General features: G+C 59.9%; 2 protein-coding genes across 2 annotated transcripts; both read right to left on the reverse strand.

Annotated features, from left to right (window-relative positions):
- Positions 1 to 336: 336 nt before the first annotated feature.
- Cops9 (COP9 signalosome subunit 9) lies at positions 337 to 4,326 on the reverse strand. Its single transcript, XM_090354436.1, has 3 exons — positions 4,209 to 4,326; positions 2,425 to 2,497; positions 337 to 543 (listed from the first exon to the last, which is right to left on the reverse strand). The coding sequence occupies exons 1-3, from the start codon at positions 4,269 to 4,271 to the stop codon at positions 506 to 508; spliced, it is 174 nt and encodes a 57-aa protein (XP_090210562.1). The 5' UTR covers positions 4,272 to 4,326; the 3' UTR covers positions 337 to 505.
- A 2,704-nt stretch (positions 4,327 to 7,030) lies between these two features.
- Positions 7,031 to 7,867, reverse strand: Otos (otospiralin). Its single transcript, XM_090354437.1, has 3 exons — positions 7,810 to 7,867; positions 7,676 to 7,702; positions 7,031 to 7,325 (listed from the first exon to the last, which is right to left on the reverse strand). The coding sequence occupies exons 1-3, from the start codon at positions 7,865 to 7,867 to the stop codon at positions 7,141 to 7,143; spliced, it is 270 nt and encodes an 89-aa protein (XP_090210563.1). The 3' UTR covers positions 7,031 to 7,140.
- Between the last annotated feature and the right edge of the window lie 18,940 nt (positions 7,868 to 26,807).

The following is a 26,807-nucleotide window of genomic DNA, read 5'->3' on the forward strand; positions in this document are numbered from 1 at the left end:
GGCAGCAAGACTGCCCACAGTGGAATGGACAGGACCCCTGGCTGGGCTTCAGTGATGTGGCCAATGACCACTGCCCAGATGGCTACGGGAAACAGCAAAGTCTTTGCTTATGCGCTGAAAGCTGTGATTCTGTGTGCTGATATGCACACACACATGTGCACGCACACATAACACACACACATGTGTTCGTACACATAACACATACATACACACACACGTGCACGCACACATAACACATGGATACACACACACACACACACACACACACACACGCGCGCGCGCTTTTCAGGGAGTTCAACATCTGCCCAGCAGTGCAAGAATTAGAATAACCGTGTGTGCGATGGCACTGCTTTTTTTAATTGAGACAAGGACAAGTTGGCTCTGCAGACATGACTGGCCTGTCCAGGTGGTCAGCTTCCTCCAGCATTACCAGAGGTCTCTGAATTCACGCGACCCTGTCGCACGCCAGGGTCGCAGGGTCGGGGCCGAGGTGCAGCAGACAGTCTCACTGGATGTCATCGTCATCAAAGAGATCTTCAAAGTCTACAAACAAGATTGTCTATTAGAGGGCACGCAGGAGGTTGCTGAGGAAACCACTTCAACCTGAGCCATGTGCTAGTTCAGAGGCAGAGGAAACACCCATCAGGGATCCAGGTAAAGAGAGGCTCCCAGGGCAGACCCCCGGCCTCCCCACGCGGGCTCATAGGCGTCAGCAGCCGCTCAAGCCACGCTGCCTACACGGCACATCTTACACCGCATTTACTCACAAGCCAACCCTAAGGAAAAGCACCGAGGGGTGCTGTAGACACAGGGAAACATGGCACCTGGCCTACACCTGGAAGCGGAAGGGAACAGCAGGAGGTGGCGGGAGAACGGGAGAAGGGAGCCTGGAAACTCAGCCAAGCCTCACTCCTGTCCCTCTATGGAGGCCAGCACACCTTCCTATTCAAGATGGGAGGAGAAGGAGCCCACACAGCTGCGCCTGTGTGTGCGGAGGATGCGGGAAACATTTCCTAGCTCATCTCTAGCCATGTACTGCTGCTGCTCACTTCCCCACCGAGCCCGCCACAGCTGGGCCTGGACCTCCCGAGAAGCCTCCCGTCAGGTACCCAGCCCAGCTCTCATCCCCACCCACTCCACTGCTTTGAAGGAGGAAAGAAGGCAGTGAGGGACAGTCAGAGCGAGAACCACTCCCCACCAGGTCACCGCCACCAAAGCCCATTGGTTTGGACAAGCAGAAGTTCCTGAAAGCCCTGGAGATGCTCGTGCAGCCTCTCCTCGCGAGTGGCTTCCTGAGAGTCGGGCAGACACAGCCTGTGGGCAGACAGGGCTATGGCAGACCGGCCTCATTGTCCAGCAGGGCTCACGGGAGAGTAGTGCTGACTGGAGCTGCTGCTAGGTGCTCACCTGACAGGTAAGCTGGGTCTCCAGCCCCCTCTCATCACAGGAGCAGGGCTGTCTTGTCTCTAGAAACCACAGACATGGCTCATCTCACTAGTCCAATGGGTTGGTAAAGTTCAAATGTGGCTTTGAAGAAGCCTATCAACGAGTTTGAGCTACAGGACCAGAACCAACATCCCAGCCCGCTAAGGGACCTCCCAGGTGCCCTTGTGAGTAGTGCGCTCAGAAAGTGCCAGGATGGCGTCTCAGATCCCAGAGAACAGGGAGCACTATTTATCTGGCAGCTGGCCTCTGTGCTTGGACAACAATGTGCCAGACCAATGAGCCTGGGATGAGGACTTTGGGGGTTCTTAGTAAGTTAGAAATCGACACAGCAGGTGCAAGTAACTGGGTTCAATGCAGTTAAAGAAGAAAGGAAACACTCTCTTCTGAGTGGGACGCCTATCTTACACTCCCGCTTGTTGCTGAGTTACAATAACTGTACAAACAGTTCCTGAACAGGCCTTCAGAAATCAGGAAAGGAAATGAATATGTTTTAAGATATTTATAGAGGCTTCAGTGAGTTTCCTCTAAGTAAACACAAGATGGCAGTGCACCCTGCTACCTGACTTCAGGGCTGGGGAAGGGCTGAGGCATGGCTGTTCCTCTGCAAAGGCAGCTGCAGGCCCAGGAATCTAGGCCAGCAAGGAAGAGGAAAGAAAAGCAAATACCAGGAGGACATGGAGAGGAGAGCACCAGAAGAGGCCAGTGCACTGTCTGAAGTGTCGGACTGGACCCTGCCCCAAATCCAGGTGCCTGTGAGTAACTACTAACGGTAACTCAAGAACTCACACCAACCACGGGAGGTGGGGGGGGGGGGGGCAGCATGCCGTCTTCCTCCAGAAGTGCTGACAGCCAGTGAGCTTGCTGCAGACCAGGCCCTGCGCTGTGGAGACGGCCAGGGCCAGGCCTTCTCTCCCTCACGTCACACGCCATCCCACTGCATTAACTTGCAGAGGGCATTCAGACGCCCCAGCCTCTTACCATTGAAGAAGTCGGCGTGCACCGCCTTTTCATTGGCTGCCAAGTCCATCAGGAGCCCCGTGCTGCCTCCGGCCTAGGGAGGGGAAAAGAGCCAGGACAAGCTCACCAGCCTGTCCGCCCACCCCATGGAACAGGAGGCCCAGGGCAGGAAGAGGGCTGCAGACGAGAGTGCGTGCGACGGGGATTCCATGTTCTGAAGGTCTTTCAAGGGCTGGGGTTGCCGGAGTCCTCCATGCTTTTTAAAGGGAAGCCTGTCACCGCCCAGCGTCTCTCTTCTAGAAGTGTCTACACTCCCTCCCTGGTCACGGCCACAAAGGCTGGGAGCGATGCAGCCTGGGGCTGGCTGTCTGGACTGTCCTGGGTCTCTTCCCAGAGGCGGGGCGAGGGGGCGCTGCCCTCCAGGGACTTGACACAGTGCCGGGCTCCCCCCCAGTCCTCACCCTCCCCCGGGCTCCCCTTCCCCCTCCAGTCCTCCCCCTCCCCCTGGGGTCCTCCTCCCCCCCCCTGGGCTCCTCCTCCCCCTCCAGTCCTCCCCCTCCCCCGGGCTCTCCCTCCCCCTCCAGTCCTCCCCCTCCCCCGGGGCTGCCCCTCCCCCCCGGGCTTCTCCCCCTCCAGTCCTCCCCCTCCCCCTGGGCTCCTCCCCCTCCCCCAATCCTCCCCCTCCCCCGGGCTCCTCCTCCCTCTCCAGTCCTTCCCCTCCTCCAGTCCTTCCCCTCCCCCGGGCTCCTCCCCCTCCAGTCCTCCCCCTCCTCTACTCCTTCTCCTCCCCCCGGGCTTCTCCCCCTCCCCCAGTCCTCCCCCTCCCCAGGCTCCTCCTCCCCCTCCAGTCCTCCCCCTCCCCCGGTTCCTCCTCTCCCTCCTCCAGTCCTTCCCCTCCCCCCGGGCTCCTCCCCCTCCAGTCCTCCCCCTCCTCCAGTCCTCCCCCTCCCCCCGGGCTCCTCCCCCTCCAATCCTCCCCCTCCTCCAGTCCTTCCCCTCCCCCCGGGCTCCTCCCCCTCCAGTCCTCCCCCTCCCCCCGGGCTCCTCCTCCCCCTCCAGTCCTCCCCCTCCCCCCGGGCTCCTCCCCCTCCAGTCCTCCCCCTCCCCCCGGGCTCCTCCTCCCCCTCCAGTCCTCCCCCTCCTCCAGTCCTTCCCCTCCCCCGGGCTCCTCCCCCTCCAGTCCTCCCCTTCCCCCCGGGCTCCTCCTCCCCCTCCAGTCCTCCCCCTCCTCTAGTCCTTCTCCTCCCCCTGGGCTTCTCCCCCTCCCCCATTCCTCCCCCTCCCCGGGCTCCTCCTCCCCCTCCAGTCCTCCCCCTCCTCTAGTCCTTCTCCTCCCCCTGGGCTCCTCCCCCTCCAGTCCTCCCCTTCCCCGGGCTCCTCCTCCCCCTCCAGTCCTCCCCCTCCTCCAGTCCTCCCCCTCCCCCCGGGCTCCTCCTCCCTCTCCAATCCTCCCCCTCCCCCCGGGCTCCTCCTCCCCCTCCAGTCCTCCCCTTCCTCCAGTCCTCCCCCTCCAATCCTCCCCCTCCCCCCGGGCTCCTCCTCCCCCTCCAGTCCTCCCCCTCCTCCAGTCCTCCCCCTCCCCCCGGGCTCCTCCTCCCTCTCCAATCCTCCCCCTCCCCCCGGGCTCCTCCTCCCCCTCCAGTCCTCCCCCTCCTCCAGTCCTTCCCCTCCCCCCGGGCTCCTCCCCCGTCCCCCGGGCTCCTCCTCCCCAGTCCTCCCCCTCCCCCCAGTCCGCCCTCGCCCGGTCACCGCGGCCCCCCCGGCCTCCCCCGCCTCCTCGGGTCCTCCCTGTCCACGGCGCCCACCTCGTCCAGGTCCACGTAGGGCCCGGCGCCCTCGGGGAACATCTCGTCCACCGCGGGCTTCATGTCGGCCCGCGACGCCGCTCCACTTCCGGCCGCCGCGTCCACTTCCGGCGCGCGCGCGTCCGCTCCGCACGCCGGAGGACCGCGACTCGATGGTGCCGCGCCTGCGCGTCCGCTCCGCACGCCGGAGGACCGCGGCTCGATGGTGCCGCGCCTGCGCGTCCGCTTCGCACGCCGGAGGACCGCGACTCGATGGGGCCGCGCCTGCGCGTCCGCTCCGCACGCCGGAGGACCGCGACTCGATGGGGCCGCGCCTGCGCGTCCGCTCCGCACGCCGGAGGACCGCGGCTCGATGGGGCCGCGCCTGCGCGTCCGCTCCGCACGCCGGAGGACCGCGACTCGATGGGGCCGCGCCTGCGCGTCCGCTCCGCACGCCGGAGGACCGCGGCTCGATGGGGCCGCGCCTGCGCGTCCGCTCCGCACGCCGGAGGACCGCGGCTCGATGGGGCCGCGCCTGCGCGTCCGCTCCGCACGCCGGAGGACCGCGACTCGATGGGGCCGCGCCTGCGCGTCCGCTCCGCACGCCGGAGGACCGCGACTCGATGGGGCCGCGCCTGCGCGTCCGCTCCGCACGCCGGAGGACCGCGACTCGATGGGGCCGCGCCTGCGCGTCCGCTCCGCACGCCGGAGGACCGCGGCTCGATGGGGCCGCGCCTGCGCGTGGGCGCCGGGCCTGGCTGGCAGGGGTCGGGGCGGGGGTGGACGGGACCGGGGGGCCGGAGCGGGAACGGCGCTGGGGCGGCCGGCCTAGGCGGGCGAGGGCTGAGACGCTGCGCAGAGCACCGAGCCCTGACTAAGTATGCTCCTCCCCCTCCCCTCCTCCCCCTCCCCTTCCTCTTCCCTCCTCCTCCTCCCTCTCCTCCTCCTCCCTCCTCCTCCTCCCCCTCCTCCCCTCCCCTTCCTCTTCCTCCTCTTTCTCTCCTCCCCCTCCTCCCCCTCTCCCTCCTCCCCCTCCCCTCCCCTTCCCTTCCTCTTCCCTCCTCCTCCTCCCCCTCCCCCTCCCCTTCCTCTTCCCTCCTCCTCCTCCCTCTCCTCCTCCTCCCTCCTTCTCCTCCTCCCCCTCCTCCCCTCCCCTTCCTCTTCCTCCTCTTTCTCTCCTCCCCCTCCTCCCCCTCTCCCTCCTCCCCCTCCCCTCCCCTTCCCTTCCTCTTCCCTCCTCCTCCTCCCTCTCCCCCTCCTCCCCCTCCTCCTCCCCCTCCTCCTCCCCCTCCTCCCCTCCCTCTTCCCTCCCCTTCCTCTTCCCTCCTCTTCCTCCTCTTTCCCTCCTCCTCCTCCCTCTCCTCCTCTTTCCTCCTTCTCCTCCTCCTCCCCCTCCTCCTCCCCCTCCTCCCCCTCCTCCCCCTCCTCCCCCTCCTCCCCTCCACTTCCTCTTCCCTCTTCCTCCTCTTTCTCTCCTCCCCCTCCTCCCCCTCTCCCTCCTCCCCCTCCCCTCCCCTTCCCTTCCTCTTCCCTCCTCCTCCTCCCTCTCCCCCTCCTCCCCCTCCCCCTCCCCCTCCTCCCCTCCCTCTTCCCTCCCCTCCCTCTTCCCTCCTCTTCTTCCTCTTTCCCTCCTCCTCCTCCCCCCCTCCCCCTCCTCCTCTCCCGCTGCCCCTCCTCCTCCTCCCCCTCCTCCTCCTCCCCCTCCCCCATGTCGGTCACAGGCGTGACTCCAGCAGAAGTCCCTGAGGCCTCTGCACCCAGGCCCTGCTCAGTGATGAACCTCCAGCACCCGACTCTCACCTCACCATCAGAGCATGAAGAGATGAACACTCCAGAGACCCACCCTCACCTCCACCCACCCCTCACCTCCACCCACCCCTCACCTCCACCCACCCCTCACCTCCACCCACCCCTCACCCCCACACCACCACCCTGACCAGTGCTGCGTGCAGACCCTAGGCGTGGCATGGTGCCCGGGAAGACTCCATATGAGCAGCAGGCTGGTGGGTCCCCAGAGGGGTGCACCGGACGGGTGTCCAGGTGGAGGGCACGGAGCCCTGTGCAGGCCGTGGAGCTTCTGGGGGTCTGAGGTCTCCGTGGCCTCAGCTGTCAGGACGCCTCTCCTCCCGGTACCGTGCACCGGCGTGCTCAGCCAATGTTTGCTGTGTCTGTGGAGGCATTCTGCAGACACAGACCTTGAACCCTGCCTCGTGGAGGGCTGGACACCGTTCCTGGCGTTGGTGCTGAATAGCCTTCCTCGCCCTTTCGCGGCACCTGAGTCAGAGGACTTGGGACCTGGGCTGCTGGCTGGGGGGTGGGGGTTGAGGGAGATGAACTGCGCCTGAGCCCCCGGCCACCCCTCTCGATGGATAGGCACAGGAGAAGTGAGCCATCACGGACAGAAGTCAGTGTATGTCACTCAGAACCCACGGGACGCTCTGGCCACGGCAGGGGCCGGTGGTCAGCATCTCTTGGCTGTGGGGCGCGTGCTCGTCTCTGCGCTCCCTGTGTGTAGAGGTGGGTCCTGAGATGGATTCGCTCTCCCGCCCTGGCACCCTCCCACTCCCACCAGGCTTCCCTCGAAGCCAGGGATCTGATGTCTTCGCGTCCTGCCGGGAGGGAAGCCGGGCTGCTAACACAGGTGACTGCTGCCAGCCAGAGGCCCAGGGAGGGCCAGGCTGGGCTGGAATCCGTGGCTTTACATGCCGGGCCCTTCTGTGCCACTGCCTTGTCTCCTCCCTGGGTCGCTGTGAGAAGCAGACCTCGAGGTGGCACGGGGGAGGGGTGGCTGGAATAAAGCCATAGGACTGCACAGTAAAGGACGGGGCCCATGAGCAGCTTTTTATTGAAAGAAACCCACGCGATCTGTTGTGGATGGAGCCCCCCACCCCCCAGCTCCACCACTGTGCGTCTTGTGAGCGGGCAGGGAGGGCTGGTGCCGGGCTGGAGCTGCTCAGTCCTCCTGGCGGGGGACATGGAAACCCAGGGTGCTTCCCAGGGGGAAATGTGCGAAGAAGGTGCGGGCCAGGTCCTCCAGCTGCGGGTAGGCACCCATGGCCTGGAAGTGCTGCACGTAGTTCCAGAAGTCAGAGGTGGAGAAGGGCCAGTACGGCAGGGCCGGGGGCTGCATGTAGGGGTCTGAAAGACAGGAGACGCCTGGGGCTCCCCCGGCGCAGGTGTGGCTCACACCGCTGCCAGGGGCTTGGGGACAGAGGAGGAGGCAGAGAGGAAGGGAGGGAGCCCTGCCTGCCTCAGAGGAGGCGCCCAGCCAGCCTCTGCTCCGCAGCTGTGGGTGAGGTGGGGAGCCTGGGTTGCAGAGAGCCAAGCACCCCTGGATAGTGCCGCGGCTGAGGCAAGGGCCCGTGGGCAGACCCCAGGGTTTGCGCCCCGGTCTCAGCAGGGCCTTGACTCCTGCGTGTCTACCTGGAGTAAAAAGCCCTCCCTCCCTGCCCCACCGCGCCCAGCAGCTGCTGGTGTCGACTGCCTACCTGCCTCCTCCTGCACAGGCTTGGCTCCTGCAGAAGAAGAATGCGGCCACTAGCCCTGCAGAGCTGCAGGGCAGGGTGGGCAGGGGAGGGCAGGGAAAGCTGCTGGAGGTCCTCCCGCCATCCTACCCCCTCACCTGTCAGCGCAGCCAGCAGGAAGAGGGCCAGGCCCCGCACCACACGGACCCACATCATCCCCACACCCCTGTAGAAGGAGAAACAGAGGATGAGGCCCCCCAGCCCCCCACGCCCACAGCCCAACCGGGGACCCTCGGGGGCACAAGCGTTTTTATAGCCATTTCCCAGTCCGCAGTTTACAGCCGCTGCTCTGAGTGAGTTCTGAGCTGCGTTTCCCACGTCAGTGAGCCGGACTTCATTTTGACTAGACGTGGCGCCCGCACCCAGCCCATCTACCACGCACGGGCTTGCCGTGTCCTCTCCGCTTGGCCAGGCAGTTGTGTGGGGTCACTGCCAGCTCCGTCTGCCCTTTATACACATGCCGGAGACGGAGAAGGAAATGCCACCAGCTTGAACCATCACACCGAATATTTCATGAGCAGCTGAGGACTGTGGGGCTCTGTCCCCGCTGCTGGGAGTCACAGGCCTTGCAAGCATCTGGTCCCGAGATCAAACGGAGAAAAACATCCCTCCCTGGGCCCTTTTAAACTTCCAGGATGGAACTCAGCATCCACACTTGAAACGAAGCCAGTGCCCTCTCTGCAGGTTGGCCGCTGAGACCCCAGTCCCGAGGGAACTCAAGACTCTCATGACCCGAGAGTGCCCCAGCTGGACAAGCAGGCAGGTGTCCCCGGGCAGGGCCATGCCGGGACACCGTGAGCAAAAGCACAGGCTGGAAGCCTAGGCCACGTGTCCAGACCGGAGAGGTCCAGCATACACAAAGCCCTCTCCTCTCATGGCAAAGGGGCCTTTGTGCCAGGCACCCGCCGGCGCCACCACTGCCCTGCGCACAGCAGGCCTTGGTCTGCCGTCTCTCAGGAAAACGCAGGCTCACAGCCCAGCTGAGCCTGCCATGGGCAGGATGGGCCCCACTGTCCCAGCTCCTCCAGGGATCTTCAAGGGTGCCAGGAGGATAGCCCTGTGCCCTGGGGTTCTGACACAACCTCTCTCGAAAAACCAGCCTGGCACCTATAATCCTAGCTACTCGGGAGGCTGAGGTCTGAGGATCACAGTTTGAAGTCAGCCTGGACATGGAAGTCCACGAGACTCTTATCTCAAGCCCCCAAAAAGCCAGAAGTGAGTCTGTGGCTCACGTGACAGAGCTCAAGAGCAGCTCCCAGACTGTGAGTTCAAACCTCAGGCCTAGAACGCGCCCCCCTCCCCTGCAATAGCCCTAAATCTAACCAAAGAGACCTGGGCAGGTCACAAAATCAATTTGTGTCAAAATGTAGTCACCCACCAGGTCAGACTTCAGGCTCCATTTTCAGAAGCCTGAGCCCTGAGGTTAAAGGAGGTGTGTAAGGGGGGGTCCCCGGCCCCTCCCCCCACGTCCCCAGGTCACCAGCGAAGGCCCTGGGCTCTGCTCAGCTGTGCTACGATTCATTACACCATCAGAGCAGGGGAAATCACAAAGGGAACGGGCCTGGGGAGAGCCCGGAGGAAGCAGAGCCTTTGAGCTCCCAGGCAGACCACAAAGGGGCCCTCCAGAGGGCACTGGCTCTGTCCCTCGGCCACTGACCACACGTCTGATCTGAAGGTGATGTAGAGAGACAGCTGCAAAGTTAGAAATGAATGACATCGAATGACAGCTGCTTTGGCTTTGGAAACATTTTCCCAGCGAAGGACTATAAATCGGGGAGTCTGTGGGCAGTGGGCAGTCAGGCAGCGGTGGCCGCGGGCCCTGGGCGCACCCTTCCTTCTTTCTGGTGTTTGCATCTTCTTCCTGATCTTCATGTCTGTAAGAGAAGGAAACTTTAAAAACCCAACACCACAACTCCATTTCTGCTCTCTATGATCTCCCAGGGGGGTCCAGTGTCCCATCCCCCCCCCCCCAGCGCCCTGTCCTCTCCCTGAGCCTTGAGAGTGGACAGGGCCCTCTCCTGGTGCCACCCAGAGGGCAGCTCCTGGGGCCCTGCCCCCTGTGCCTGGTGGCTCTGTCCCCTGTGCTCTGCTCTAGCAGACCCCCCAGGCGTGCCTTGAAGGGAGGCTGACACCGTGGCGTGGGGCGTCCCAGAGCAGGGTCCCAAGCCTTTCCTAAGAGCCAGCGACCCTGGGAAGACACTCGGTCCAGCTCATAGGGAGCCGGTGCCCTGCAGTGCACAAGCTCTCGTGGAGAGTGGGAGCAGTGGACCAGAGGTGGACCAGAGGTGGACGGGAGGGTGGACAGGCAGGACTCAGCCTCAGTCGGGTAACAGCACCCCGAGGACCTGCTAACCCGTCCTGCTGAAAACCCTGTCGGCTCCCCCCTCAAAGCTGACTCAAGGTCTGGGGGCTGAGGGGAGGCTGCAGACCCGGAACCCCACGTTTCCCACATAGTTCCAGGTGAAGGCAGCTGAGCAGGTGAGGGAAGACCTCCAGGACTCCCTGGGAGCCTGTAAGTAACCAGGGGACCTGGTGCCCCTGGGCTGCAGGCCTGAGACTGGATGGCTCTGAAGGCCACTGCCCCAGCCCTCCGCCAGGACATTGTGCCTGAGGCATGGAAAGGTCTCAGCTCCAGGATGAGAAGATGCTCGGGGCAGCCTGGGAGGGCCAGGCGGTGCTCACTGAGGCACCAGGCCTTGCCCGCAGTGTAGGAAGGGCTGGGAAGTCTCTGGCGCCCCCTGCCATTCCACCCAAGGCCCCAGGCCTGAGGGTGGCCATTCCCAAGTCCCTCAGATGTCCAGGCTGTGTGCCACCCAGAGGCCCGCCCCACCCTCCGGGTTCCCCCAGAGACTGGATCCTGACACCGTCTTTGGGCTGTGCCCACACCATCACAGGTGCGTGCTGGCGTCTCCAGGCCCTGAGGCCACAGCTCCTCCCGTGTCCTCCTCTGCTGGCCGCGTGCTGTCAGATGCCCGCGTCTGGCATTCCCAGCTGAGGAGGATGGCTTCGCCAGGTCCCCCTGCCCCTTGGAACGGGGCAGTGTCAGCCCCGGCCTGGCTCTGGGCCTCCAGCACCAGTCTCTCCCAGTCAGGATTTTGCCCTCCTTCGGGCTCCATGGATCTCCAGCTGGTCTCTCCGCCCCGTGGCCCCAGATCTGGCAGATGACGTTGCCTCTGGCCCTGCCGTGTGCCCTCATGTCCAGCTCCTGGCTTGACCCGTGGAGCTGGGAAGCCTGCAGATAGGCCACACGGGCCATTGAGGAAGTGGGCTGTGTCACCTGTTGTGCAGCACTGGGCCTAGAGGCCCCGAGGCCCCGAGGCCGGCCACTCCGCTCTCCTTGCCAGGCCCCGGGTCAGCCCCCCCCATGTCAGCCACCGTCCTCCACCCCCTCCTCTGGGGACACAGCTCGTGTGAAGGGAAGCTTTTGAAATGGGGGCTCCCACGAAGGAGGGCTTCTAATGTGGCCCATGTCTCCTTCCAGCCACAGCTTCTCTTGTGGTCACTATTACAATGAAAGAACGCCATCGACGATCGTGACGTGTGAGGAACGTTGCAAGGCGGACTTCCAGATACGTGCTGGGCTGATGTGAGAACAGTGCCACGGAGAGGGGGATGCGACAGCGTTGAGGGTGAGGGTGGCCTGAGAGAGCGGTGGGGTGTGGGCATCTGGGCTGCACACTGCTGAGGGGGCTGCCGGCCCTGTGCTCACGGACGGCCTGCAGCTGGGCTCTGGGCATCGACGCCCCTCCTGGAAGGCAGGCTGCCCACAGATCCCAGAGCTAAAGTATTTAAGTGTGTGATGGCCCCACGACGCCCACACCCCTGGCACCAAAGTCCAGGTGTTTTTGTGGGAACATTCTCTGGCATGCCTGGCCCTGCACCTTGAGGAGGTAGATATGGGGTTCCAGGTCCCAGGTCAGGCAGGGGTGACCTGGCCTTAGGGGATGGGAGGAAAGAGTTAAAAAGACCTGAGGGGGCTTGTCAAGTGACAGAAGGTGTGGAAGATGAGTGTTCCCTCCCGCCTCTGTCCAGGGCCCAGGACCTCCCACAGGCCATGCGTGGCACTGCCGTCAGAGGGTCCCCAAGCGTGTGGGTGCATGGGGTGTGCAGGTCGGCGTGATGTGGAATGAAGCTGGAGCCCACCCCAGAGCCAGACCCTCCTCAGCCCTTCCTGGCCAGCTCTGCCACCTAGAAGCCTTCCCCATCCACCAGGAAGCCCTGGCCCCTGAGAAGAGAGCAGCCAGGGGAGTCCAAGAATGTGAGAAGACCCCGGCTCCTGCCCTCCTGAACCCTAGCCCAGCCCTTTCAATCCAACACCTTCCCCACCATGTTCCTGAGAGCACAGGGAACAGCGAGATGTGGGAAAGGGTGTACACGGGGGTGCGTGTGTGCGGACATGTGTGGGGGGGGGTGTCGTGTGTGTGTGTGTGCATGAGCCTGTGCACACGTGTGCGTGTGTGTGTGTGTGTTGGTCAGGCCGGATAGTGTCTGGGGTTCTCCTTGGAGTCCTGCAGGTGGGCTTGGAAGAGTCCTGGGAAGCAGTAAGCCCTGGGGATGGGCTCAGAGCTGGCCGGGGCTGGGAGAAGCTGGGCTGGTCCTGCTTCCTGTGAAGAGGTGTACTGGCTGCAGGACAGCCCTGGTTGGTTGATGGGGGAACCATGAGGCGGGGTTTGGGTGCCAGTCTCTCGGGTAACTTGCTGGACTCTCCTATGTACACTCTCGTGTGGATAGACACCTGTGTCAGTGGTCTGTGAATCTACCTGCAGAGAGGACACAGGCTGGACACACCCCGCCCTGCCTCCTTGCCTTCCCGGGGGCTGGCGGCCAGCCCTTCCTTGCTGAGGGCTTTCCAGGTTGAGGTCCTCTGGGTGTTGGGAACCAGAGTCCAGAAGGGGAATCCAGGCACGTTTCATCAGCAGAACCAGAAGAGGGCAGCACAGGGCAGCTCCCAGCCTGCCACCCCTCCGGTGCCCACCTGGGGATGGGGCCATGTCTGCAGGACAGGGCGGGAGTGGAGGGTTTTGTTTTTGTTTTTGTTTTTGTTTTTGTTTTTTTAGCCAGCCCTGGGGTTTGAACTCAGGGCCTGACCACTGTCCTTGGGCTTTCTCAAGGTTAGAGCTCTACCACTTGAGCCACAGCACCGCTTCTGGCTTTTTTTCAATGTATGCGGTGCCGAGGAATGGAACCCAGAGCGTCCTGCATGCTGGGCGAGCCCTCTACCACTGGACCATGCTCCCAGCCCCGGGGAGCGGATGGTTTTGCAGAGTGGTCCCCTTTCTTTGCACTGGGTGGACGAGGACAGGGACCAGACCCTGGCTTAAAACACGCTCCATGGGTGACGGAGCTGTGCCCACCTTGGACCCAGGGGCAACAGGGATGCCAACAGGGAGGGTCTGGGGCCCGGCCAGTGGCAGCCCCCAGAGGACGGATGGTGGCTCTCAGACCCACTCCTCAGCAGGGCCAGGCAGAACCACCATGCTGAGGACTTCAAGGCAGGGCCAGTCCCCTGCCATCTGCCACGGAGCCATTGTTCATCCTGTTCCTGGCACCTTAGAGCCCAGGCTCAGCGCGTCCCAGCTGGGTGCGTGGACAGCCAGGCCCGTACTGCTGCTCCAGGGCCTTGGGCCCTTGGCGTGTGCAGAGCTGTGCCGGGAGCCCCTGGAACCAGCCCTCAACTTCCCTGCAGACCACCCGCCGCCCTCCTCCCACGACTTTTTAGCTCTCCTGCCCTAGACGCTGGCAGAAGCTGGCAGGAGCAGGGAGATGAAAGAGCAGGTCTTCTGGCTCTCTTCTGGGTGCGCGTCCTAGATCCAGATCAGTTGATTCATCCAAGAAGCAGGTATAAAGAGCCCATGGCTGCGAAATCGGGAGACTCATGCTGGGCCAGAGCCAGGCTAAGCCAGGAACTCCATTTCCAAATGAAAGGCTGCATCGGCCTTTGAAGCCTGTGCTAAATGGGTCTCCATGGACGGCAGGAGGCTGCCTCCAGCCACAGCCCTGCGCGTGGGGCCCAGCGCCAGGCTTGCTCCTGCCCATGCCAGCCAGCACGCCCGAAAGCAGGCCAAGCCATGTGTGAATTAAGTCCGCCACTCCTCCCATCCTCTGTGGGCCCCTCTCTAAGCAAACAGCAGTGCTGTGGCCTGGCTGGACCAGCCTCTCCCCGGCTCCAGCCTGCCGAGGTTGGCTCTGCTCCATCAGCGGGCCCAGGCCAGACCATGCAGGACTGCGTTTTCCCACTGCAGGATACGTTCTGGGCCTCTGCCAGGTCACACGCCCCCGCTGGAGCAGTGGCAATAGTTTCAGACAGGTTCCGGCCACTGGACACCGTGGAGCTGGGGGCAGGAAGGGGCCTCATGGAAGGGCTGCTCTGTGCTCTGCAGAGCTTTGAACTTCTTTGGCCTTTCCCCTGGGATCTCCCCCCCCTCTCTCCTTTCTCTCTCTCTCTCTCTCTCTCTCTCTCTCTCTCTCTCTCTCTCTCTCTCTCTCTCTCTCTCTCTCTCTCTCTCTGCCCTCCCCCCCGCCCCCCCCCTGCAGTGTGTGGTCATCTCCTTGTCCACATGCCTGGGATACTCAGAGGTCTGGACATGTATCCTAAGGCGGATCAAGGCTCCTGAGGGGACAGCCAGGCAAGGCGTCTCACCCTGGCCTCTGACGTGGAAGCCTGTGGGCCCGTGGCTCTCTCCTGACCCCTGCAACTCTTGCCTGAAGCCTCCCTGGCCTAGTGTGCAATGGACCAGAGGGGAAGCAGCATGAGGGGTTCACAGCATCCAGTGTGGATGGGAAGTTTGCACAGAGATTCTTTCGTCTCCGACGTTGGCTGCACAGGAAGTGAGGGTCACTTGGGGAGGGCAGGTCAGAGCCCTCCTCGAGGAGAGGCGGCAGGCTCAGGCTGGAGCTGAGCTCCCTGTGCAGTGCAGACCCTGGCTGCCACCCGGAGCCGATGCCACGATGCCGTCTGGAGAAGTTCTGCGCAGAGGATGCTGGCAAGTGAGGACAGACATGGCCACAGAGCCCACCGGGGCCTGGGTCTTCAGAATCACTGCCCAGTGCTGCCCAAAGCACCAAGGAGCATGCCGACCCATGGGGTGGGCTTCATGGCATCCTCTGGTCATGTAGACAGGAAGTACCCGTCAGCTTCCTCACTCTGGGGCTCTGATGGCCGCAACATACCCACATTTATGTCCTGACTCTGGCTCCCATGGAGCAGAGACCACAGGCACAGGGCCCTTCTGACCTTCCATCCCCCCCACTGACAGGCACAGGGCCCTTCTGACCTTCCATCCCCCCACTGACAGGCACAGGGCCCTTCTGACCTTCCATCCCCCCCTCACTGACAGGCACAGGGCCCTTCTGACCTTCCATCCCCCCACCCCACTGACAGGCACAGGGCCCTTCTGACCTTCCATCCCCCCCACTGACAGGCACAGGGCCCTTCTGACCTTCCGTCCCCCCCACTGACAGGCACAGGGCCCTTCTGACCTTCCGTCCCCCCCTCAGTCCCCCCCTCACTGACAGGCACAGGGCCCTTCTGACCTTCCGTCCCCCCCACTGACAGGCACAGGGCCCTTCTGACCTTCCGTCCCCCCCACTGACAGGCACAGGGCCCTTCTGACCTTCCGTCCCCCCCACTGACAGGCACAGGGCCCTTCTGACCTTCCGTCCCCCCCACTGACAGGCACAGGGCCCTTCTGACCTTCCATCCCCCCCTCACTGAGAGGCACAGGGCCCTTCTGACCTTCCATCCCCCCCTCACTGAGAGGCACAGGGCCCTTCTGACCTTCCATCCCCCCCCCACTGAGAGGCACAGGGCCCTTCTGACCTTCCATCCCCCCACTGACAGGCACAGGGCCCTTCTGACCTTCCATCCCCCCCTCACTGAGAGGCACAGGGCCCTCCTGACCTTCCATCCCCCCCTCACTGAGAGGCACAGGGCCCTTCTGACCTTCCATCCCCCCCACTGACAGGCACAGGGCCCTTCTGACCTTCCATCCCCCCCTCACTGAGAGGCACAGGGCCCTTCTGACCTTCCATCCCCCCCTCACTGACAGGCACAGGGCCCTTCTGACCTACCGTCCCCCCCCACTGACAGGCACAGGGCCCTTCTGACCTTCCATCCCCCCCTCACTGAGAGGCACAGGGCCCTTCTGACCTTCGTCCCCCCTTCAGATGAGCTTCAGGACCAGATGGACTTCAGGGCACTCCTGGTTCCGAGGCAGAGCTGGCCTCCCTGGCCTCCATCACCCAGGCTGCCCCGGCCCTCCCACCATTAGAGAAGATTGTAGGCCAGCCCCTGTGCAGAGCCTGCTCTGGGCAGCTGTGAAGAAGCACAAAGGTCGTGGCACAGCTCTCCAGGCTGCCAGCAGCCTTGATGAGTGCTGTCAGGGTGACAGCGCTCTCGTGGCCCAGGGCCAGTGCAGGGCAGAAAGCTGTCAGTCCAAGCTGGGAGCTCCGTAAAGGGACAGACAGCTCTCTGCTAGGGCGCCCTGCCGCGTGGCATGGCTGCGCCAGCCATTGGTGATGGCGATTCAGAGGCTGGGGGCAAGAGATCAAGGGCAGAGCCAATGGGTACTTAAGACACAAAAGGCATCGACCCCCCGAGCACATCCTGCTTCACTCAGCTCTTGACCTTGTGTCCCCCAAACTGTGTCACCAGCGAGGACAGCCCGTGGAGGCCGGGACACCCACGAGCCGGTGGAAGCCGGCAGCCCAAGGCCCCCCAGGACCCCTGGGCCGTTCCCAGGGGAGTTTAAACACAGGGACCCAGGCACAGGCCAAGTAAGCGGGCAGGGCCCGGCATGGCTGAACAGGCGGCCTGCAGGCCGGGACCTGCAGGCGGGGCCCGGTATCTAGCCCAGGCAGACACGACTGGCCAGAGGATTTCAGAACAATGACGCCAGTCCTGAGAGGAAATCAGAGCTGGGAGCTGGCTGCCCAGATGTGCTTGATTGTTTTCACTTCCAAAGTCCACCAGACGGTGGCCTCCTCGCGGTCCTGAGCTGTGGTGAACTTTGGAACAGTCTGCCCCGCCCCCTCCAAGCACCTACTGTGTGCTGTGGCTTTAATCCCCCCAGTGAGCATGCGTGGGAGCTGCTGTCCTGTGTGCCACTCCCCGGGGCCCCCCTCCAAAGATGGCCTGGCCAGCCTCACCCTGTGTTCCGGGGAGCAGCAGGGGCCTGGTGTGCAGTCCCGGACCTATCAAAGGCGGGGACAGGGTCCACTGCCAAGCCCACAGCAGGGGCCCTGCAGCTCCCTCCTTCTCGGCGTGTTACGGGCCTACGAGACCCCACGCCACCACCCAAGCTCTATCTCTGTCCCTTTGCACAACGTTGTGGCCAGGCCGATAGAGAAGATACGGAACCAAACCAGATGCCCTGCGGTGGATGGATGGACCAAGAAGATGTGGTGTTTATCCATCAAAAAGAGCAGCACGGCCCCACGTGTGAGGACATGGGAAGATGGGAAAAATCACAAGTGAAGTAAGCCAGACCCAAAGGAGCATAGGCTCAAGGTTTCCCTCCTTTCTTACAATTAGGACACACCAAGGACTCTCCCAGCAGAGGATCACGATTGCTCAGAACCTAGGTGCATAAGGTCATGCAGGACGAGACGAAATGAAATGGAAGGATCCCTAGGTATGGAAACAAGAGCTTGATCTTTGTGACTGTTGTTCTTAATGCACTGTGTGAAGTCATTTCTTTCTCTTTCCTTCCCCTTATGGTTCATCTCGTGTGTTCACTCGATCTGACTTTGTTACCTGGCATATTATATATTTGTTTATTTGAAATAGGAAAGGGAAAGGGAGAAAACAAGATGATTGGAGGCGGTGAGGGAGGGAAATGGGGACAAAAACATGAAAAGAGGTATTGATGATGAGAAGTAATGCAGCTACAACCTGACAAATGCAGCTGTCACCCTCTAAACATTACCCACCAATAAAATAAAATGAGGCAGGACAGGAGGTCTCCATGTACAGTGCTTCTGTGTTGAGCAGAGTCACACACCGAGAGGTAGACTATCACGTCTCTCCACCATGACACCACACCTCCATCTACACCATCCACCCATAACTACCACAAACAACAGCTGTTTACACCATCTACCAACAACATCATCTACACCAAATACCTACACCATCCACCTACACCATCATCTACACCATCCACCAACAACATGATCTACACCATCATCTACACCATCCACCAACAACATCATCTACACCAAATACCTACACCATCCACCTACACCATCATCTACACCATCCACCTACACCATCATCTACACCATCATCTATACCATCCACCAACACCATCATCTACACCATCCACCAACAACATCATCTACACCATCCACCAACAACATCATCTACACCAAATACCTACACCATCCACCTACACCATCATCTACACCATCCACCTACACCATCATCTACACCATCATCTATACCATCCACCAACACCATCATCTACACCATCATATACACCATCCACCAACAACATCATCTACACCAAATACCTACACCATCCACCTACACCATCATCTACACCATCCACCTACACCATCATCTACACCATCATCTACACCATCCACCTACACCATCTCTAACCATCCACCAACAACATCATCTACACCATCCACCAACACCATCATCTACACCATCATCAACACCATCCACCAACAACATCATCTACACCATCCACCTACACCATCCACCTACACCATCATCTACACCATCATCTACACCATCCACCTACACCATCATCTACACTATCATCTACATCATTCATTTACACCAGCCATCCACACCATCATCTATACCATCATCTACACCATCATCTACACCATCACATACACCACCCACCTACACCATCATCTACACCACCCACCTACACCATCCACCTACACCATCTACCTACACCATCCACATACATCATCATCTACAGGATCCACCTACACCATCATCTACACCATCCACCTACACCATCATCTACACCATCATCTACACCATCATCTACACCATCATCTACACCATCATCTACACCATCATCTACACCATCCACCTACACCATCATCTACACCATCATCTACACCATCACCTACACCATCTTCTACACCATCATCTACACCATCCACCTACACCATCATCTACACCATCCACCTACACCATCATCTACACCATCCACCTACACCATCATCTACACCATCATCTACATCATCACCTACACCATCATCTACACCATCATCTACACCATCATCTACACCATCATCTACACCATCACCTACACCATCATCTACACCATCCACCTACACCATCCACCTACACCATCATCTACACCATCATCTACACCATCCACCTACACCATCACCTACACCATCACCTACACCATCACCTACACCATCACCTACACCATCATCTACACCATCATCTACACCATCATCTACACCATCCACCTACACCATCATCTACACCATCACCTACACCATCTTCTACACCATCATCTACACCATCCACCTACACCATCATCTACACCATCACCTACACCATCACCTACACCATCATCTACACCATCATCTACACCATCATCTACACCATCACCTACACCATCACCTACACCATCACCTACACCATCCACCTACACCATCTTCTACACCATCATCTACACCATCCACCTACACCATCACCTACACCATCACCTACACCATCACCTACACCATCATCTACACCATCATCTACACCATCACCTACACCATCACCTACACCATCACCTACACCATCACCTACACCATCTTCTACACCATCATCTACACCATCCACCTACACCATCATCTACACCATCACCTACACCATCACCTACACCATCATCTACACCATCATCTACACCATCATCTACACCATCATCTACACCATCCACCTACACCATCCACCTACACCATCCACCTACACCATCTTCTACACCATCCCCTACACCATCACCTACACCATCACCTACACCATCATCTACACCATCATCTACACCATCACCTACACCATCACCTACACCATCACCTACACCATCACCTACACCATCATCTACACCATCACCTACACCATCCACCTACACCATCATCTACACCATCACCTACACCATCACCTACACCATCACCTACACCATCACCTACACCATCACCTACACCATCATCTACACCATCCACCTACACCATCACCTACACCATCATCTACACCATCACCTACACCATCACCTACACCATCACCTACACCATCATCTACACCATCACCTACACCATCACCTACACCATCACCTACACCATCATCTACACCATCATCTACACCATCACCTACACCATCACCTACACCATCACCTACACCATCACCTACACCATCACCTACACCATCACCTACACCATCATCTACACCATCACCTACACCATCACCTACACCATCACCTACACCATCATCTACACCATCATCTACACCATCACCTACACCATCACCTACACCATCACCTACACCATCACGTACACCATCATCTACACCATCATCTACACCATCACCTACACCATCATCTACACCATCACCTACACCATCATCTACACCATCACCTACACCATCATCTACACCATCACCTACACCATCATCTACACCATCATCTACACCATCCACCTACACCATCATCTACACCATCACCTACACCATCACCTACACCATCACCTACACCATCACCTACACCATCACCTACACCATCATCTACACCATCACCTACACCATCACCTACACCATCACCTACACCATCATCTACACCATCATCTACACCATCATCTACACCATCACCTACACCATCCACCTACACCATCATCTACACCATCCACCTACACCATCATCTACACCATCACCTACACCATCACCTACACCATCATCTACACCATCATCTACACCATCATCTACACCATCATCTACACCATCCACCTACACCATCACCTACACCATCTTCTACACCATCATCTACACCATCCACCTACACCATCCACCTACACCATCATCTACACCATCCACCTACACCATCCACCTACACCATCTTCTACACCATCTTCTACACCATCATCTACACCATCCACCTACACCATCCACCTACACCATCCACCTACACCATCATCTACACCATCCACCTACACCATCCACCCCCAGGCAGGTGGTTGTGCTCCACCACAAAGCCCAGTCCCAGCATCTGCTGGAGAAAGGAGAAGTTGGACGAGGTGGAGAGAGGAGGTGAGTGTTGGAGAACCATGCCAAAGGGTCTTGGTGATCACAGTATGCACTCCTGGTAAGTATATCAATATTCAATTGCCATGAACTTGCCCAGATTTCAGCTCAGCACCATTTCCAGCTAAGAGCCAGTGGTCTCTTAATTAGCACAAGGACTCCCTCATCTTTGTCTGCCCTATTTCTAGCCCTCTGCGTTGCCTGCTGTGTCTCTGAGTCCTCACACCCCCATCTCATTTGCTCACCTGTAAAAGTGAACTTCCAGATGAATGGAAGACCTCAGAATGAAGGGGCCCAGAATCTGAGCTATGAAGAAAATGATGTACACATAGTTCTTCCCCCAGCTAGATGCAGCCCTGGAGATGACAGTGAGGGGACCCAGAGCACAGCTCTGATCTGGAGCTGGCGCCCCTCATGGCCTATCCCCAGGGGCCGCCTGGCCCTTCAGGGGCTCCCTGCTCTCCACTGCCTCGGTGGCAGAGCCATGTCACCAGCTGCTGGAGCAGCCGTCAGCAGTGAGCCTGAGCCTCGGCCACTGTCTGACTGGGCTCTGAGGCAAGGTCTGAGGATCCCACCTCCCTGCAGAGTCTGTTGGAGCCTCTGAGCCAGCCTCCTGCCTCCTACCCCTCATCTCCCATGTCTAGCTTCCCTGTGCTTCAGCCTCCAGGGCCCAGTGCAGAGTGACCACTTAGTGTCCATCTACATTAATAGAACATATACAAAAAAATCCAAACAACCAGATGGACCCATAAGCATCTCCTCAGTGTCAGTAGATCAAATAGGTTATAAACGTGTCAACATGTGTGACTGAGAATCAGTTATCGTGTACTAGGTATGTATCTTATGTTCAGAACACTGGACACACTGCGTTTCCAGACTTCTGTCATCCACTCCAGTATGTAATGGTGGTCTGTCTGTAAGGTGTCAGGCGCACTGCATGACATGAGCATAGAACGTGGCATGGCTGCCACACACATGTTGCAAAGCTGACATTCGAAGAGCTGTTCTGACAGCACCGGTGGGCCAGTGGTTGCAGACAGATGGGTCACCTGCCAGGTCACTTGGGCCTTGCACAAGTGGACGAGCCTCTTCCTCCTGAGCCAGCATCACCCACTACTAAGATCTGTCAACTGCACGGCACCACACAAAAGCTACGGGCTTTAGACAAAGCCTGAGAAGCGCAATGTCCGGCGATGCTGAAAGCAAAGTCCCCGAGGGAGTCAGCCAAAGAAAGCAGGGATGGTTCGATGCTGAGAGCAGGAACCAAAAAGAGGAAATCAGGGCGGTGCACTTGACACAACAGTGAGAAGCTGGACGTGAACCAAATGCTCAGCAGGAGGGGAACGGATGGTAAGTGTCGGTCCTCAGGGTGGCCTGCCACACAGCCATCCACAGGATTCACTAGCTCCATATGCCCAGCACCAGAGGATCCCAGCACTGATTATGGAGGGAAAATAGAAAGCACACAGGCAACATAAGCATATTGAGCTATAACTGCATGAGACATAAATATGGATGAGGCTTTATGTATTTCTATATAAATGCGATGCATCATTTATACGTCAATTATATATGTATGAGTCACGAACAATTGATACATAACACGAGATGTAATTCACATCCATAATTTATAGGTAGGAATGTGTGTTGATCTCACGTATATGTTCCAGCTCAAGAGCCTGGGAATGCAAAGAAGGGACAGTTACCGTGTGTCACAGTCATGGCTCATTCCGGCTGTGTGGCAGGAGCTTCCCCAGCCCCCACCCCAGGAAGGCAGGCTGCACCAAGGCCTGGCCTTGGGGTGCTGTGGATTAAGTACTCATCAGCGGAGCTCATGGCTGCCAGGCACAGCCTCTCTCCCCGCCCCCCCCCACCCCTCAGCCAGCGGACTGTCCTGTGGGGAGGCCGGTCAGGCCCACGTCCTGTTTGGAAGGCACCCTTGAGGCAGTGTCCGTGGGCTTTGGCTCACTGGGGAGGCCATAGTGTGTCTGCCCCCGTCTCCTGGAAGACTCCAGATTCAGACTTGTACAGCTTCACAGCTCCTCACGGCAGCCAGAGCCCCGTGCTCGGGCCCAGCCTCCCACCCTCATCACCACCATGAGACCTGGCTCCAGCCCACCAACCCCTAACTTCATTTCTGCACAGCTTCCACTCCATGCATTTGCCAAGACTGAGCAGCTGTCTCTCTTGTCCGTCTTCTCCACATCTCTTTGTTTGGAGAGGGGTGTCATTTTAGAACTAACTCAGCCCCAGGAGGCCCGGGGTCGCCTGCTCTGTCCACTTATAGATGGGGCTGGAGTGGAGGTGGGTGAGAGGGCAGGTGGCCAGTGGCCAGCAGCCTCCTCACTTCAAGGAAGAGGGACAGGAAAGGAGCCCTGCTGTCATTGTCCACCCGAATCTCTGCTGTGAAACATAGGGCAGGGGCTTCGCCACCAGATCAAATCCAGGGAGTGAAGCTCCCAGGACCCCAGGCTCCACTGCTGTATGACAGGAGGGGGGAAGGGGCTCCATCTCCTCAGAGTCCCCCACACCTGGCCAGCCCTCCCAGGGACAAGGGCGCTGCTCCAGGCTCTGGCTTCTGGGCCTGGGCCTTCCACTGCTGCAGGTGGAGTTCTGAGGGGGCCTAAGGCCAGGGGCTGGCAGTCCATGAAGTGCCAGTTCTCCAACAGACACGGAAAAGAGCCAGGAGAGCAGGTCCTGCTTCCCGGGTGGTGGCTGTACACGGCAGGCCTGGCCCACAGGAGGTCATGGCCCATGTCATCCGAGTGGCATACTGACAGATGGCAGAGAGGGAGTTGGAGTCCAAGTGTGAGATCTTTCCTCAGTGGAGGGACCACAGGGACAGGGGAGTGCAGAAGTGTCTAAGTCAGACATCAGTTCCCTCTTCCTCTGGCCCCGAGATGTGCCCTGAGCCACTGGCTCTCCAGTGCCCACGCTGTTGGAGCCATAGGCACCTTGTTCTGTTCCCCGGGTTTTCCCACAGCCACCTGCTTCTTACAGAGAGTCTGGTTTACTTTGATGGGTTACCACACCAGAAGTCACTCTCCAGAGACCCCAGGGCTGAGCTGGCGGGGGCGGGGGCTTGGGCATGCAAGTCCACAGCGCCTTCACTTTTTCTACCCATGACCAAAACCGCAAGCACACCTGGAAGACCACCTCGGAGAGCTGACTGGAGCCTTACCTTTCAGCACGAGGGTGGGCCTTGTCTGCCTGTCCATGTCGTAACCTGAGACATGAGGAAGCAAGCTCCTTATGCAGACAGCAAAGGGTCACAGCACCGTTGTTCATGGCCTAGGGGCCATCAGCCACAAGCTTGCACTCAGCCTCCAGTCTACCAGTCACGGGAGCACAGCCTCCACTCCACCAGTCACGGGAGCACAGCCTCCACTCCACCAGTCACGGGAGCACAGCCTCCACTCCACCAGTCACGGGAGCACAGCCTCCGGTCCGCCAGTCACAGGTGCACAGCCTCCACTCCACCAGTCACCGGAGCACAGCCTCCACTCCACCAGTCACGGGTGCACAGCCTCCAGCTACAGATCCCAAGCCTTGCATTCAGTCTCCAGTCCCCCCATCAGCGTCTGGTGGGTCACCACCCTGAGTGTGGCTGGCTGCAGGGTGAAAGGGGCCACCCTGATGGGGCAGCTCTGGCTCACTCTGTCTGCAGCAGTCGGGGTTGAACAGGCCCCCGAGGCAGACGTCGTGGCTTCCCGGGTGGACTTGGTCAGAGTAGCTGGAGTGCAGCTCAGGCAGGCCGCCAAAGTGACCATCAAGGCACTGACTCGGGGACCGTGCCGTTGACAGACTCCGGCTTGAGGCAGCTTGAGCCTCTGTCCTGCCCTGCCCACGAACACACATGCCGGACGTGCCGTCCAGAGCGCAGCCTCCTGGCAAGGCTGCTCCACACCACAGGGGCAGAATGGGGGGCCCAGGGGTCACTGCTCAGTGAGGGGAGCAGGGGGGGTCAGGGTCTGCTGGGGTGCAGACGGCCTGGATGGGGCGACTGATGGTGGGGCCTTGAGCTCACCTCGTCCACTCTTCTCACACGGAGTCCTCACCCCTGTCCATCCTCCTCACATGAAGACCTCACCCCTGTCCACCCTGTCCACCCTCCCCACATGAAGACCTCACCCCTGTCCACCCTCCTCACATGAAGACCTCACCCCTGTCCACCCTCCCCACATGAAGACCTCACCCCTGTCCACCCTCCCCACATGAAGACCTCACCCCTGTCCATCCTCCTCACATGAAGACCTCACCCCTGTCCACCCTGTCCACCCTCCTCACATGAAGACCTCACCCCTGTCCACCCTCCCCACATGAAGACCTCACCCCTGTCCACCCTCCCCACATGAAGACCTCACCCCTGTCCACCCTCCTCACATGAAGACCTCACCCCTGTCCACCCTGTCCACCCTCCTCACATGAAGACCTCACTCCTGTCCACTCTCCTCACATGAAGTTCTCATCCCATCTACTCTCCTCACACGGAGTCCTCACCCCTGTCCACTCTCCTCACACGGAGTCCTCACCCCTGTCCACTCTCCTCACATGAAGACCTCACCCCTGTCCACTCTCCTCACACGAAGACCTCACCCCTGTCCACTCTCCTTACACGCAGTCCTCACCCCTGTCCACTCTCCTCACATGACGACCTCACCCCTGTCCACTCTCCTCACATGACGACCTCACCCCTGTCCACTCTCCTCACACGAAGACCTCACCCCTGTCCACTCTCCTCACACGCAGTCCTCACCCCTGTCCACTCTCCTCACACGAAGACCTCACCCCTGTCCACTCTCCTCACATGGAGTCCTCACCCCTGTCTACTCATCACATGGAGCCCTCACCCCTGTCCACTCATCACATGGAGTCCTCACCCCTGTCCACTCTCCTCACACGAAGACCTTACCCCTGTCCACTCTCCTCACACGAAGACCTCACCCCTGTCCACTCTCCTCACATGGAGCCCTCACCCCTGTCTACTCATCACATGGAGCCCTCACCCCTGTCCACTCATCACATGGAGTCCTCACCCCTGTCCACTCTCCTCACACGAAGACCTCACCCCTGTCCACTCTCCTCACACGAAGACCTCACCCCTGTCCACTCTCCTCACACGGAGTCCTCACCCCTGTCCACTCTCCTCACATGACGACCTCACCCCTGTCCACTCTCCTCACACGCAGTCCTCACCCCTGTCCACTCTCCTCACACGGAGACCTCACCCCTGTCCACTCTCCTCACATGACGACCTCACCCCTGTCCACTCTCCTCACACGGAGCCCTCACCCCTGTCCACTCTCCTCACATGGAGTCCTCACCCCTGTCCACTCTCCTCACACGGAGCCCTCACCCCTGTCCACTCATCACATGGAGTCCTCACCCCCATTGATTTCAGCTTCCACAAACTATGGCCGGAAACACCAGCACCTGAGGGGGGCCATGTTGGGGCTGCCGTCCCCATCTGTGGGGAATGGCAGGCCTGACCTTCCTCTGGGTCGGCCTGGAATGTTCCTTCAGTGCAGGAGAGCCGAGTGTCCAGCCCCAGAGGAGACTCAGACTGGCCGCCACCCACTAGGGCTCCTGAGCCTGGGCTCTGGCTTCCAGGGAGAGACTGCTGAGGGATTTGAGCCCAGAGCCAGGGAGAGGAGCCTTGCGGCCAGCCCCGAGTCTGGTTCCAAGCCAGAGCAAACTCCTGGCTGCCCTTCCCACTCAAAAGGAGCTGACGGCTCAGGGGCCGGTTCTGCGGCTGCTCCCTCACTGGCTGGCCCCGATCCCCCGGGGAGCCCTCTGAGGGCCTCTTCACACGCCCTGGCTCCAGGCTCCCCTCTGGGTCAG

This window comes from Megascapheus bottae, chromosome 21 (genome assembly GCF_031878675.1).
Source record: "Megascapheus bottae isolate mThoBot1 chromosome 21, mThoBot2.hap1, whole genome shotgun sequence".
Classification (NCBI taxonomy): domain Eukaryota; kingdom Metazoa; phylum Chordata; class Mammalia; order Rodentia; family Geomyidae; genus Megascapheus; species Megascapheus bottae.

Coding starts and splice junctions, on each gene's coding strand:
- Cops9 (XM_090354436.1), bottom strand. CDS start 4,271: ATGAAGCCCGCGGTGGACGAGATGTTCCCCGAGGGCGCCGGGCCCTAC. Junction 2,498..4,208: donor CCTACGTGGACCTGGACGAG/GTGGGCGCCGTG, acceptor TCCCCTCCCTAG/GCCGGAGGCAGCACGGGGCT. Junction 544..2,424: donor GCACGCCGACTTCTTCAATG/GTAAGAGGCTGG, acceptor TCTTGTTTGTAG/ACTTTGAAGATCTCTTTGAT.
- Otos (XM_090354437.1), bottom strand. CDS start 7,867: ATGATGTGGGTCCGTGTGGTGCGGGGCCTGGCCCTCTTCCTGCTGGCT. Junction 7,703..7,809: donor CCTGCTGGCTGCGCTGACAG/GTGAGGGGGTAG, acceptor CTTCTTCTGCAG/GAGCCAAGCCTGTGCAGGAG. Junction 7,326..7,675: donor GCCTGTGCAGGAGGAGGCAG/GTAGGCAGTCGA, acceptor CCTGTCTTTCAG/ACCCCTACATGCAGCCCCCG.